General features: G+C 36.7%; 2 protein-coding genes across 2 annotated transcripts; one reads left to right on the forward strand and one right to left on the reverse strand.

The window, feature by feature from the left end:
• Positions 1-956: 956 nt before the first annotated feature.
• LOC116257667 (nifU-like protein 2, chloroplastic) lies at positions 957-9,121 on the reverse strand. Its single transcript, XM_031634617.2, has 4 exons — positions 8,870-9,121; positions 8,688-8,784; positions 5,824-6,137; positions 957-1,462 (listed from the first exon to the last, which is right to left on the reverse strand). Exons 1-4 carry the CDS (start codon positions 8,960-8,962, stop codon positions 1,274-1,276), a joined length of 693 nt encoding a protein of 230 aa, XP_031490477.2. The 5' UTR covers positions 8,963-9,121; the 3' UTR covers positions 957-1,273.
• Positions 9,122-10,482: 1,361 nt separating this feature from the next.
• LOC116257675 (acetyltransferase At1g77540-like) lies at positions 10,483-14,623 on the forward strand. The gene is made up of 2 exons (XM_031634627.2): positions 10,483-11,169; positions 14,329-14,623. Exons 1-2 carry the CDS (start codon positions 10,888-10,890, stop codon positions 14,398-14,400), a joined length of 354 nt encoding a protein of 117 aa, XP_031490487.1. The 5' UTR covers positions 10,483-10,887; the 3' UTR covers positions 14,401-14,623.
• Positions 14,624-15,510: the final 887 nt, after the last annotated feature.

The following is a 15,510-nucleotide window of genomic DNA, read 5'->3' on the forward strand; positions in this document are numbered from 1 at the left end:
CACTGAAAATAGTTGCTAAATGCCTTCAAAAACCGTGACAAAAAAGTCAACGCTAACGCACCTTTTGCAACAGTTTTTGGTGTCACAAAATAGATAAAATTTATCCCGAAACTAAAGGTAGCCGACAGATTTCAGTGTCCCATATATATATATATATATTCATTTGTAAAAAAAGACAAAAGGCATATCTCCCAACAACCGTTCACTGAAATGAAGAAAAGACAACTTTCAATCGTATGGACGTTAAAAGTAACTGTACGAAGAGAAGTAAAATCTTCAACATGAAGTGCGAACAAATCTTCAAGGTGGCCATTGCTGAGAGAATGGCGGTTGGATGTTGATTCCGCCAGCCAGGGAGAAGGGTAGGAGCGATTAAAAATGTAAACTGTTCGAACTCCGACGATTGATGTTCATGTAATCAACATACTTTCTGTAACAAACAACAAATTCTAATTTAGATCAATCCAATGTGAAAGGACATAAAAAGTCCATTGCTCCCATTTCATGGAGGATGACGACTGTGATTGTGTTCTCAAAGATGCCATTGCAGACATGAATTCCAATTACAAAGAGAAAGCTTTAGGATTCAATAATTTCCTTTAAAAGTCCTGTTTGGCAAAACTAGTTGGGTGTTTGTTGCCCAGCACAAATAATTCCCCTCAGGGCATATGGATGGACAAAAGGTCAAATTCAGAGACCATACAGGATAAAGAGAATTGCGTTCTACTATAAGTAGGCGGCTATAGTTAACATAGTGTCATTTTCATTACGCTCAAAGGAAATGATGAAGAGCACTTGAATGTAGACGAACATCTCGTTTTACGTTCCGCTTTCGACGCCAGAATTTGACACCTTATTGAAAATTCAAGACTGCATGAAGAACTCGAAAAAGTTGACCTGAACCAAAATATCCTTGCAATCCTTTACCAAATTTCAGCGTGTTCAGATCTTCACCATCGGCAGCATCAAACATATTCGCCATCAATTCTTACTCTTTTTCTTTTACTGTATCTCACAATTATTCTAAATAAAAGATTGATAACTACATGCAGTTGACCTCTTTCTCTCTCCCTTTCTGCCCAACAAACTTGGGAATAAGTGAACTGCACAAGAGGTTTATTGGCATTATGATAAACAAAATATGTTACAATCTACTTAAAATTCTAAAGTGAGGGGCCATTCAATGCATGATGACACTGCCAAGCTTCCGGTACAACTTTCATCAGCCTGTACGATGGTTGCACCCACAATGATGCAGCCATTGTCAATGCACTCACAGGAGTTGGACGGCTGCAATTGCTGGTATCTTCTCCCGCAATCTCTGAGTTACAGCCACACGGACGGTCATCACTCCTGCAGCTGGTCCGGTTATTCTGATTTTCACAATTGGCTCTTCTATTTTGACAAGCTCCAGCTCACCACCACCAGTTCCCCCAAGATATGGCCTGATTTCTTCGAGTACCTGCATCGCAAAACATCCTTTTGAATAATGAAAAGTAGCAAACAATTCATCGCAAGCTGCTTCTTCCGATTCTAGTTCATCACCGTTAATTATAATACTTGTTTCAACACAAGATCTGTTTTACATGAAGAATGAAATCCCACCCCTCTTTTTCTTCATTCAAACTATGTCATGAATATTTTGGTACATGATTATTATTCCAGAGCCAAAGCAACAAATTCATCAGTAGCTGACCTGGGTCCACTTGGTTCTCAAACTGTAGCCTTCACGTTTCCCCACGTTATAAAATAAAAAACAGGCAACCCACATAGAGCTTACAATGGCGTTCAGGCCTAGAAGGCTCCTTCAGCTTTGTTCTCAAACCATGGCATTGATGCTTCTCCACATTATAAACGAAAACAGGCAAATGCACATGTAACTTATAAATAGCACTTAGGTGCCTAGATGACCGTGTAAACTGGAAAAGTGGAAAGAACCAAGTTGTCAGTGACATGCATAATGGTATTCAATGTTTTACTGAGCTTTTATCATTTATTTTTTAATTCTTAAGTGTTAAATTTATATATTTAAAGTTGATTTTTCAGAACTAATTGTGGTCTTGACTAGGCATTGGACAATCATTCCCAGGACTGGGACTATGCCTTCTAATGGTCTGGCGACTAAGCATTAACTAGCACCTTTGACTAAAACTTCTGCTTCCCAAGATCAGGCAAGTCACATAAAGGTGCTGTGATGAAGGTGATACCGATTCCTATTTCTTTCCTTTTCTAATTTCCCAGTTTTTGTCAAGATGGGGTTAGAAGTATAGCGACCAGATTTAACTAGTTATTGGAGTCCACTTCCAACCCTAAATTGTGATGCCCTTGTCAGCAACTTAGCACTAATAGAAAGGATATCATGATATCAAATGATTGGACGCAAGAAGAGCTGGATGCCCTGAATCATGATGCAGATGGAGCTCACAGTGAAAGCTGATGCGTAAGCTGAAGTGACCAAGAAAAAAGGGACTGCACCAGAGGATGACAGAAGAAATCACCAGAATAACATTCTTCATTCTATTATTGCATTCACATGATTGATGTCTAGATAGAACTAAAGGAATAATAAAAGATTCATGATTTCATTCTTTTGTTTTTGAAGGATACAGAATTTTGTTTAGTGTTGTCTTCACATTACATGAGTTATTAACGACTTGATTTACTGACAACAGAATTATCTTTATATTGTTTCCCAGGCTTGACATGTTCTATCAGTCTGCATCTGGTTCACTTGAGCTCCAGCAGTTTCATTGTGTGTATATATATATATATATATATACATATATATATATATATATATACACACACACACACACACAGTTTTCCATGTCTCACTTTTCCATATATTAAAATCTTTGGATGAACACCTTATAAAGCTAACTAATACACATATTCTATATGACCTTTTTTTCGACCGTCTATCATCCATGGTCTAAATATGGGTAATATTTGGAAAATATCATAATTTTATCTCCAACAAAGACAAAGAAAGATATATTATCAGGAAACATTGCGATATACCCAGAACAGATTAACAAAGAATATCAGTGACAATATTTTTCCCCTTGTTAGAAAATTTCTTTTGTTTTATTATACTTTATATGTATTTTAAGTGTATATTTTCTATCTAGTTTCCTTCAAATATTTTAGTTTTACTGTTCGTCAATATATCTGGTTAGAAGAAATTTTATAATTTCTTAAATTTAAATTCTCTTGGTATATTTTTAGTTGATTGAGTTGTCAAGAATTTTATGAGAAAAACAAAATTCTAAAAGAAGTACCATACAAAACCATCACAACAAAATCCCAAGAACAGCATTTGGGACTATGGTTCCATCTCATAAGTTCTTAAATTCTTAATGGTAATCAGGATCATAAGTATCATCCATATTGTATGATACATTATCATATGTAACATAACCATACAGAAATGTGAAATATTATACCCTTGTAACTAGTTACAGCATATTACAGCCCATATCAGATGATACAATGTCTGTGCAAATTTACGTGGATCCAAACCCTTTTCTCGGTTTTTGGATTAAAAATTGCCCGCATAACTCTTAGACACTATTAGGAGTAGTGTATGCTATGTCACATGGGTGCGTGATGCGGGTGTTGGTGCGGGATGTGTCAAGTTCCAAAAAAAATTGGGTGTGGGCGCGGCAAAAGCATATAAATAAATAAATAAAAAAAAAAATATATATATATATATATATATATATATATATATGTTATTTGTTATATAAGTAATTTTATTTGTCTATATTTTTAAACTTTTTTTTTATCTAGGTTACCTTGAATCTATATACCAATGAAAACTCGGTCAAAACATTTTTCAGAACAGCCAAAACTCACTTGATGCCGTGTCGGGTCGCACCAGCACAGTGCGCCACCATAATTGGTGCACCCGTGTGATTTAGAGTGTATGGGGGAGTTTTTAATGTTTTGAGGATGAAAAAATATCTTTTGAGATCAAATATGGACTGAGAGGTTGATATTGCATTGAATAAACAACGCATTTACTCATTTGAATGAGCAATAGGCCCCACACATTAAGAGGAACCTAGTGGAGCAACAAATAGTGAAATAAGAGAACCTAAAAGAGCAGAAAGACCTAACAAAGCCATCAATTCTTTGGTGCAGGATATATATACATTTACTCTTACCTTGATTATTCTAACAAAATCATCTACTTGAAGTTTCAACTTATTTATGGACTTCAAGTTTACATTCATCTGACGAATGTACACTGTCTCAGTAAAATGAAAATTTCATATCTTATATTTCCATTTAATTGGTGTTTTATATGCATCATTTATTACCTTTTTATATAACTCGTGCTCATGCAATTCACGAGTTTTCATGGGAAGCATTTTTCCTTTTTTTCCTGATTTTTTTTTTGTAATTCTTCATGAGCTTTTCATGATCTTTTTATTATTTATTAAGAAATTTGTGACTTTTTTTGTGTTACGTACGTTACCTGTCTAATTATTGGCCCGACAGATACCCATTACATATGCACCCTACAACAATGGTAAAAATGTGTTTCCACTGATCATGCATATATGCAAGTCAGAGCTAAGGAAATTAAGAAGAGAGAGGCATACTCGAAAATTCAATAAACACATCAACAACACATGTAGAATGCGGGCTAGTGCCCTTCCTCTAAGAGAAGTCATAAAAGAAGGCAAAAAAGATACATCTTCACGTAAGTGTCAGCCAAGCAGAAAGGAAGCTTTCATTTTTAGGTGCAGCAAATTCAATATAAATTACAATATATATATATATATATATATATATATATATATATATATATCATGTTACTTCTATTTTAAACAAGGTCAAGTCCTGAAATTACATTCTGCAGCTGAAAATTAGTCAAAAGAACTAGGCTTACCTCCGCCCTAGTCTCTGAAACATGGTAATAATTGCTTAGTCTACCAAATAAGCATATTTGCTTGTCCAAGAAAAATACTTGGTCCATATAGTATGAAAGTACTTGAATTGAAAAAAAAAAAAAAAAAACTCAAACAATGAAGATATTTTTGTGGTATTATAAGCTAAACATGCACACAAACAAGTCCTAGAGCACCTCTGAAAGACCCAAAAGCAGAAACCTAAATATCATCTAGGTGGCATGCTAATGCACAAAGTTTAGTATTCTCCATGCATAATTTTGAATTATCCATTTAGATCTCATGATAAACAGAACTCAGATACCTTGACATTGGATTGGAATTAGGTATGAATTTGGCCGTGAATATTCCCAGATGATTAGACAATCATTTTGCTGACTGTATTTTTCCATTTTCTAAAATAGTCAAGAAAAGACCCAGAAAGGTTCCTCCATTTCATTGGCCTTGCATGAAGAGATGACACTCTAAACTTCAAGTTCTTAATGTGATTCAACTTGAATCCATTAAACAATAAATCCAACCCCAGGGCTGCACCATATCATGGACTTCTCAAAACATTATATTTATATTGAAGGATTTTACCTTCATTAAATTGTAGCTTAAATTTCAGCCATTAGTTCATTGAAAAGGGTTATGTTCTTCCACAACAATTCTAGAAACAAAAATGATACATCATGCTTCTGTGTGTGCAGATGCACGTGTCCTTGTGTGTGTGAGCGAGCGAGAAAGAGAGAGAGAGAAAGAGAGAGAGAGAAAGAGAGAGAGAAACTACTGAGTGATATCATGCATGTAATCTAACACCAGCCTCCAAGAAATTATTTATGGCAGTTCATTGCATCACAAAGTGCCAGAACACATAATTACCACAAGAACAAAGGCCTTCAAAGGGGTTCCTATAAGTTACCTTCTCTATGTTCTCTTCGTTTAGCTCAAGACCTCCTGTCTCTTCATCTGCAACTTGCTCAACAGCAAAAATTTCTGGGATCCTTTCCATTAGACGCCGTTCAATTCCCATTTTCATAGTCATGACTGAACTTGGACAAGAGCCACAAGCTCCTTGCAATTTCAACCTGACAACATTGCCATCTATCTCATGCAAAGCCACATTGCCTCCATCTGACATAAGATAAGGTCGCACTTCATCCAACACTGATTCAACATTTTCAGCTGTAAGTGGCAACCCCAATGCAGATTCAGGTGTCGCAACAGCCTTAATTCCTGCATAAACAAAAGAGTCAAACAAATTCAACACTCATTTGATATAGAGGAAACCAATTGCATAACTTCCTTTGCAGTAACTTTATAAAATCCATTTGAAGTTTTAAACTCAATCACAAACTAAATCAACCATTTTACAAAATGCAATGAAAGAGGATGTTGGCTTCCCAAACATAATCACATGGTAATTCCCCAATAAAAGAAAGACACTCACAGTGAACATAGCATATCATAAGTTAAGAATATAATACTCAGGACATCAGACATGTAAATTATACATACATATAAACCCAGAGTCACAAAATTTGGTCCTTCATATCCCAGCAACAGAAATCTCGTAATAGATATAGGTATCATAAATCTGAAGAAATTAAAAAACACACAAAAGAAAAGAAACAAACTCAAAATATAGGGGGGGAAATTTTAAATCCATTATTGACATAAACATAAAGTAGCCTGAAAAATTGATGCCAACTTGACTTTTTAAGTTTTAAATCTTCTCCAAGAAAATTCTCTACTAGTCTGATATTCTCAATGTAATAATCGACACACTCAATACCTTTATATTTATTGGACCAACAATAAAGCATTTTGAGGAATTGACCAACTGAACAAGAAAGTTCAGAATTTTGAAACTAGTTTGACAAGACCATTAGCTTGAGATTGGTACCACAAGATTGGCTGTCGTAATGAAGCTTAAAATAGATTACAGCAGATGGACATGAATCATTAAGCAAATAAGCTAGACAGTAATAAATCCTTTTGAAAGAATACTTATAGAAATATGTGATCAACCATTTCGTTGAAAAAAGGACATAATAAAAGTTCCAAAAAAGATTATTATTGAAAACCAGATATGAGAAAATGCATGAACAAGAGGAACACATCCTTAATACAATAAAAAACATATTTCTTCTTTGACATTGTTTCTGTGTCACTTAGCTTTAATTAATAAAACTAGAGCCCAAAGCAAAACCAGGGAACCAATCAAAAGGTAAACAACTTAAAAGGAACATTCATGACAATGGACCCACTTTAAACAGATAATTCCAGAAAGGGGATGGGATTGTCCTTTATAAACCCTAAAAAAGAAGCATCATTCTCAGATTTAAAACTTATGACTGCATACATGCATCTGCAGAGTACTTACCCTGCATTCACAATTGGGAAAGAAGAAACCATTCAACCAATGAAAATTTGCAATGAAGCCATCTTCTATAAGAATAGCAGTTTGAAAAATATATCTGCGTGTGAAATTCAAAAGAACCTATAGATATTGGAGACTTGATTAAAAAGGAAATGTCCACAGATGTTAAGACTTCAGGCAGACTGCTTTTAGCCAAGAAGTTTCACAGTGTTAAGACCTTGTCTGATATTAACAAGTGTAATCCAAGAAGTATATCATATTAGCCAGACTTCGACAATCTATGAAAACAATACAAGATAGAAATCATCCTCTCATAAATAAAAGTGAATACCCCGGTTCGAAATCAAAGAGAAAGACAATCGTCCTTACTAGGGAACTAATCCTCAAACAATTAGCAACTCACTTTATGCTGCAATCAGTTTCCCAAGTGAAAGTAAAATTCCAAAGGGCATCTACACTTTCTTCTTTGAAGATGGCCCGGAAAAATCGTCAAAAAAGAACAAGAGAAGAGAAGCCGAGGGAGCCTCGCCCTATAGGTTTCGCAACACAAACAAGAAGAGCCTTGACCTAACAGTCTCGGGGAACCTCGCCGGGATCAGGGCGCCCAAGCGTAGTTCAGCGCTCAGGCTAAAAAACGCGCCCACAAAGGTCTCGACAAGCTGAGCTCCGAAAAGGGCCCCTCTCTGATAAGGAAGGAAACGACATAATCTAAATTTCCTCTCAACGCCCCATTTTAGAGTCATTTCCACGATTTGAGCAACTCTCGTGGAGCAACAGGTATTTGATCCAGCGGACTGAGTTTGAAATTATTTGAATACATTGGGGAGAAAGAAACACTTTTAAAGAATGACAATAAGAGCAAGAGACAACGATAAAAAGAAAAATACTTCTAGAGCCTACGAACTAGCCGGAAATATACCAGTTGAAAAATTAAGTTTACTAATGTATGCCGGTCCGATGCGTCACAACTCACAAGGAGCAGGCTGAGGGTTATAAGCAAATTATTTCCAATAAGTCCAAACTCGTAAATGTGATTCTTTTGAGATTCCCAGTTTCCATTGTAGCAGAATGGAGTTTCCTTGTTTGAGGCTGAGGGTTAGTCACTTCTTCCATTTCATAATAATTTCCAAGTTAAAAAACACAAGCCCCTTGGCAGCTGTAACAAATTTTTACCCTTTCCTCATACTCCAGGAACAGTTCCCAAATCAACAACTCCATGGACAGATTACCCAAAGAAAAACGTTGACAAGCAAAATCAATTAGCTCGGAAAAGATCGGCGAAAAGGAGAATACCCAGTCAACAATATGAGAGTAAACTCGAAGATACGCATAAAATGAAACACACGGACATGAGAGAAACACACAGGAAATGATGAAAAGTAAGAGGGAAAATGAATTTTTACCACACTGCCTTCGAATCGTCACGGCACGGAGACGACAGTAGGAGTGATTTGGAACCACGAATCCCTTTGTCCTACGGAAGAACCTGAAACTCGAATTCTGCAGCTCCAACGAAGTAAGAATGAATCCAATATACATAAGGAGAAAAACTTTTTCCCAATCCATGAAAAGGTGGGGATCAAACCTTGGCGAGAGGGAGACAGGCAGAAGCAGCAGCAGAGGAAGACGAAGAGGCCTCGAGGGCTTGCCGGCCCATGCAGCAAGACGGTGCCGCCATTGCAGCCGCCAACGCCTGCCCACCTCTCTCTCTCCCTCCCTCTCTCTCTCTCTCTCTCTCTCTCTGTGCTCTGTGTCCGTTTCCCGGAAATTCCCCGAAATTTGTGACGCTACGGAGTCTGAAAGGGTGAACACGGGACCCACTCACCGCTACCCAATGCAGTAGAAAGTTCAAGGGACGGCGCCTTCCTAAGAAATTTTGTGGAAGCATGAATTTATCCGTCTTTGGGACCAAGTTCCACATGGGACCCTCGGTCCTGTGCATGAGTAATTTTTTTTTCCACAAAAACACCACATAAATACATGCAAACCGCCGTAAAATGTTGAATTGAAAATTCACATATTTTTTATGTTCACCTTCCACACTTCGTGGACTTAACAAATTAAAACTTTTGGATGAGTTGAACGAGTATTTCATCATATCATTGAGTTGAATGTGTAAGCCCGTCTTCCAAATATTTCTACTTGCCTCAACTATGCTTCATAGCAAACCTAAGACTCTACGTTCTTGAATCCCTATGAAATTTAACTTACATATTAAAATGCTACCACCTTTTAGTCAATCATATAGTTTCTAATATTTCCCGGTTCTGTTGACGAACTGTTGATGTTCTAACTCACATGAAATCCGATTTACATGCAACTGATGTTTTTAATCATATAGTTTCAAATATTTCCCAATTCTTTGTGGGCAATCTCCAAAAGAGAGCCATCTTCAATAAAATGGTCAGACAATCATCAAACAACTTGAAGGTTGGACGACCAAATCAGATTGCATGCATAACACAGCTTATAAGGCATAGGCATTATCACACAGCATATGCTAGAGACGTAATGATATTTTGAACATAATTTGGATATGCCAATGCTACATAACTTTTCATTACAAAGCATGCTTATGTTACTTCATGTTGTTCTCATAAAAAAATCCTGATCTTTTAGCATCAAATTTTAGCTGATATGAGTGTTGTTGACAGAATCAGAATGGTTCACTTGGAAAGATACATCTGAAAAGCTAAAGTGAAAGATTATATATATATATATATATATATATATATATATATATATATATATATATATATATATATATATATATATATATATATATATATATATTATGAAGACAATCCTAATATGATATGCCAATGTCTATATGTATATTTATATATTTGAAATTCGAAAGATGAAAAAGAAAACAAATACGGCAACCCAAGTTGCAAGAAGGGAGAAAGAGGGCCACAAAATTTTGAGATGGCCTGGCTCCATCCCTGTGGATGGGAGGGAAGGAGAAGGAAGCAACTTGGAAAGTACTTCCACAGTTACGTGATAGCTTGTGAATAGACGAACTTACAAGTATTGAACCACGAACTCCCACTCATTGCCTTCTTTGTCTTGATTCTTATGGGAACAAACATTTTGTAGACGCGGTGCTTCGATGCAAGTTAAAATAAAGAGTCGCTTTTTTTTTTGTTTCTTCTTATTTCACCACCACCTCTCATGCCTGTCGTCTCCAGAGTCGGGATTCACAGAACATGGCTCAGATTTTTTTATAATTCAAAAAAATCAATCGTGCAGTGGGTTGTGATAGCGATCATGATTGATGCAGCGGTAATTCGTATTTATTACTCGAAAGAACACTACTCCCAGCAGATTTGAATCGGATGTAATTGGTATATACAAAATAGTTAAGTATTGTTCTGTTTGCCGAACTCATCATCAATCGGCAGTAATACGCTTTTGAATTAACTAGCAATTTTAGAAAAACGAAGTTAAGGTACCGGTTAAAGAAAACGTTTTTCGAAAGTATTGGGCTTTGATATTTTGCTGGAATATGGACTTGCAGTCTACAGTTTTCTGAACTTCTACCATGATCGTCGCGTATTAGTTTGGCATACAGAGAGTCTCTGGTGGGGGAGAGCGAGAGAGATGGCGGCGGGAGAGAGTGGTGCGAGCACGATTCGATGGAATGAAAGCCAACGGAGGTTCGAGACGGAGGACGGGAAGGCTTACATCCAATACGCGCTCGTAAGGGAGAGCGAAGAGGGAGAAGGAAACCACAATCCGAAGGTGGTGGCTATGGATCTGATCCACACCTACGTGCCCAACAGCAAGAGAGGGCAGGGTGTTGCCGCCCACCTCTGCAACTTCGCCTTTAACCACGCCCAGGCCCACTCCCTGTCCATCATCCCTTCCTGCTCCTATGTCTCCGTAAGTGCTTCTTGTTGGGATCCCTTTTGCTGTTGGACGCTCTTCCCCTTTACCTCTCTGCAGTTTTGGCCTGCCGTGAATTTTAGGCTGTTCTTCTTTGATCGCTTTCTTCTTCTGCTGCTTCGCCTTATCTTGTCATTAATAAAATTGTTGGTCCATCAATTTCTCTGTTGATGATTAGGTTGTTGACATGAACTAATAAAATGCCGAATGAAAGGGCAAACCAAGAGATAAAAACGGAAAGAGAAGAGATAAAAATAGACAAGAAGAGATGAACAAAAAATGATGCTTAAGATCATCTGAAATTGAATTGATTTGCTTCAACAAAGGTATTGTATTTATGGAGGTTAGAGAGAGATGGAGAATCTTAATACAAAAAGCTGATGACAACTATGGAAAATTCACACCTAGAGGGTTTGGCTCACCAACTTGGGACTGTACTGGAAGGCGGCCTGCGGCCGGTCACTGGCTTGAGTGGCAGGGAGTCTCTTGTGCCAATAAGGTGGAACCAGTGTATTCGTTAATATGCATTGGGCCTCCACGTTAGGCACCAAGACAACAGGAGAGGGGAGGGGGGGCACTCAAATAGTGGAATACTCCTCCTGCTCACCTAAAACTATGAAAAACTCTATAGAATCTCTTAGGAATGCTAACCAAAATTTATGACCATCCAATGCTAGCTGATTATAAAAAACTATCGAAAGACTAAATAACCACAATTTATTACAACACAAAATTCTAGAGAGCTCAGCTCTTTTTAGAGAGGGAAAAAAGTAGAAAAGTTTAGAGAGTGCTGGAAGCTAATGGCTCTTTCAAATTTTCAATAGATAAAGTTTAACACTCGTAAACTGGTGCATGCAAGTCTTTTTATGCTTAGTTTACATTTTAAGAACAAAGATTGATCTTCGCCTATTGCTTTGGTAGTTATATCTGCTATTTGATTCTTAGTTGACACAATATGTTTGAACCGCGCTTGCTTTGATAAGATCAATGAATAGATGACGCTCAATGTCAATATGTCGGGGGCTTTCATGAAACATATGAATATATGATTAGCAATGATGTTTAGAGCTGCTTGATTATCACAAAATTTCTGCTAGACATGGGCTGTAATGGGTACTTGGGTAACGTTTCCATATATGTGTTAGCATACCTACACGGCAAAAATAGGTATGGGGAAACACCTGGGTACTTTTTGGATTGGAACCAATTTAAGTGACTTACCTTTACTTGATTTAACTTGTTTCTAACTCAGTTTTTAATTTTTATTACATTTTTGTGGATTATTGGTCAAAACCATGTACTGTTTTTATTCATATTACTTGTTTATTTATTTTGCTTTAATTTTGATTTTTTTGTAGGATTATATATATATATATATATATATTGTGTTGTAACCCTGTACACATATTTTCTAAAATTGCTTTGCCTGCACCTGCATTTTCGTATCCATATATAGAGATGCTAACTAAAATTTTTATTACGGTAGAGAACTCTAGAGAACCTGGCTATTCCTATATAGAGAAAAATGGTGTGGAAAATTTTATAGAGTTCTGGAAATTAGTTGCTCTTTGGATAGATAAAGTTTAACAGCTGTTACTGACCATGTGTTTCTCTTCTTTGCAAATTTTCTTTCTTTTGGATATCCATTATCCATTCCCTTATCAGAGTTCTTCTGAATTAAGTGCTTCAGTTCCCTGTTATGCTTTGTCTTTCTAGGCATCTCACAACTAACACTGCCTTTTGCCACAACAATCAGATGTATGAGCAAGAGCTTCATGACCATCTCCTTAAAAGTGAGACAGTAATGAAGAGAGAAAAGTTCCCAAATATTGCATATTCAGAAACTAGCTGCCTCTGTGCTATTTGGCACTTCTCATTTCAGAAATTGGAATTTTTTATAGCTGCTAAATTCAGGATTTCTTAGAATTGTGGCCATTTTTGGTGAGAGGTATACTGAACTGGGAAATAACTGTGTTAAGAACTCAGAACAAAGAACCTTCAATCACCATGCTTTGAGCTAGATGTGAGCAAGGAACACCAGGTAAACCTTTCCTGCTTTCAAGGGGGAGCTGACCTGTTTATTGGTCATGATTAGAAACCTACCAAGTACCAAAGGGCATGATCTTTGTAAATAACTGGTGTTTGCTGTTATGTGTTCCTGTTTAGTCAAGTCAATTTGCTGAGTTCTAGAACTTGAAAAAGGTGTTGAATAGACCCATCTTATACAACAGATATTATGTTCATTAAGGAATAGTATGTGGGGCTCGAAATTAATTTTTCATTCGAATCTTGCGATTCCTAATATTTTTTCTGGTATCTTGAGTTACTTCCATATGCTTCTGATCAAATTTAATGTCAAACTTGAAATTGATAAGCTAAAAAAAGATTTTTTGTCCCTATATTTGTTTTATGTGACAATTAAACCTTTCAGAAAGCTGCAACCTACAGGATTTTTCAAAGTCAGTGAACTCAAGGCTGATGGATATAGCTTGTGTTTTTCTAATTCCTCTTTATAAACCAGTGTTTGTAGCTTGTATCAGTGAATGGGCTCGTATGATCATGCTAGGTTTCAGTTTCTGCATGACAATGATGTTTGCCTGAATTTTTAATCCAGCACCATTCGTCACCATAGCATCATGTCGCTTATGTTTAGTTATCGACTTTTATGATAAAAAATGAAGATTACTTTTGCATGGTCATTACAAAAGTTCAGGCGAGCTTGGATGTTTTGTGATACATCAAAGTAATAAAAGTGCCCAATTGCCATTTCCATTTTTATAGTGTTAGCTTTGAACATGATATAGGTCCACTTACATGTGTATTGGTTGAATAAAGACAACAGTAGCTCTAGCAGGGAACTTGTGGTTCACGTGTTACTTGTTACATGTTTCATGCAAGTGAGAGAAAATTAGAGTTATTATTTGCATTGTCATTCATTCATATTCCACGTGGGACTATTTTCTACTGTTCTTTGTCTTGGAAAGGTCTTAGACAGTAGTGACATGCAAGACGTCCATTTGGACATTCATGGCATTTATCCAAGCTTCTCCGAGACTTGTGCTTTCGAGGGGGAACAAGCGTATTACAAAATTCAAAATAATTTGCCTTTTTCTCTATAGTACTTTGAAATTGCTTTTCCTTTCTTTTTTATTGCAGGATACTTTTCTTCCTCGTAATCCTTCTTGGAATACCCTTGTATATGACAAGAACCTGAAATCTTCAATGTGAATTTTCTGTTTCAACTGCACTGCAGCTGCCAAAACTTTGTTAGCATTGTTCGGTTGGCCGACCATGAACTTTTTTGTGCTGAGTTTTTGCAATATATGTGCCAATAATTGTCTTTGATTTTACGGGCATCACATGAAAGAGAATGTACTTTGCTTGAGACAGTTGAGGTAAATATTTAACTGGCTGATCAAATATATAACTAAGTTATATTATGAATATTTAAGTTGGCCTTGACAATGTGAAAATGAAATACTGTCCTCCTAACATGTCGAGATGTCGAAGTGACTGGTCTAGCTGTTTCCTCTTTGTCATGAAAATAAGAAGCACAAAGGACGGCCTTTTTGTACTTCCTTCCGTTGGATATATTCCTAGGCAGTTGCAGAATCAGAAATCTCAGGGTGGCGCAGGTGCATAGTGAACCAAAGAACAAATCACTTGTAAACTAGACTATCATATGTGAAGAAAAAGCAAATCAAATATATTTTATCTCCAACGGTGGATCAAGACGATGCTAACGAAGCGCCACAGTTCATGCTGAGCTGTCTTTAAGCTCAAGGATCTAGAAACCAACAGTTGTGGAAGTTGAAACAGGATGGTACTACGCATGGAACAAAAGCTAAGGGCACCAGTCAAAATTAAACGTGTCCAAAGCTGAGAGATCTTGCATCTCTTTTCCCTTCAACCTAGATTGTTACCGGCTTTGGCAACTTCATTACAAGTTATGAAGAAAATTTCATTTTAAATAGTCTCCATTGGCTAGAGCTGTTTTCATTAGGCACAAGAACTCAATAGATATGGCTACCTGTATATAATGGATAGATGACCATCTTTTGACTAAATGCTTGAAAATTTCTCTGTATAGAACATATAGGCGCTTCAGGCATGAATTTGACTCAAACTAACAAGAAATCCTACAAACAGTTGTAAGGTATGTAAAGGCATGTGAAGTGCGGGTACCCTGTCTCAGATGAAAGCTTACACATGCAGAAGTACAAATAGAACTCTAGCCAGTCCAAGTATGTAAAGCAATGCTATTATAAATTCAGTATAAAAACAACAGCTAAAAGATTGACAGGACGAAGAGGAATTACTTCTTCTGCAGATTGTTAA

The sequence above is a fragment of the Nymphaea colorata genome, chromosome 1 (assembly GCF_008831285.2).
Source record: "Nymphaea colorata isolate Beijing-Zhang1983 chromosome 1, ASM883128v2, whole genome shotgun sequence".
NCBI lineage: Eukaryota > Viridiplantae > Streptophyta > Magnoliopsida > Nymphaeales > Nymphaeaceae > Nymphaea > Nymphaea colorata.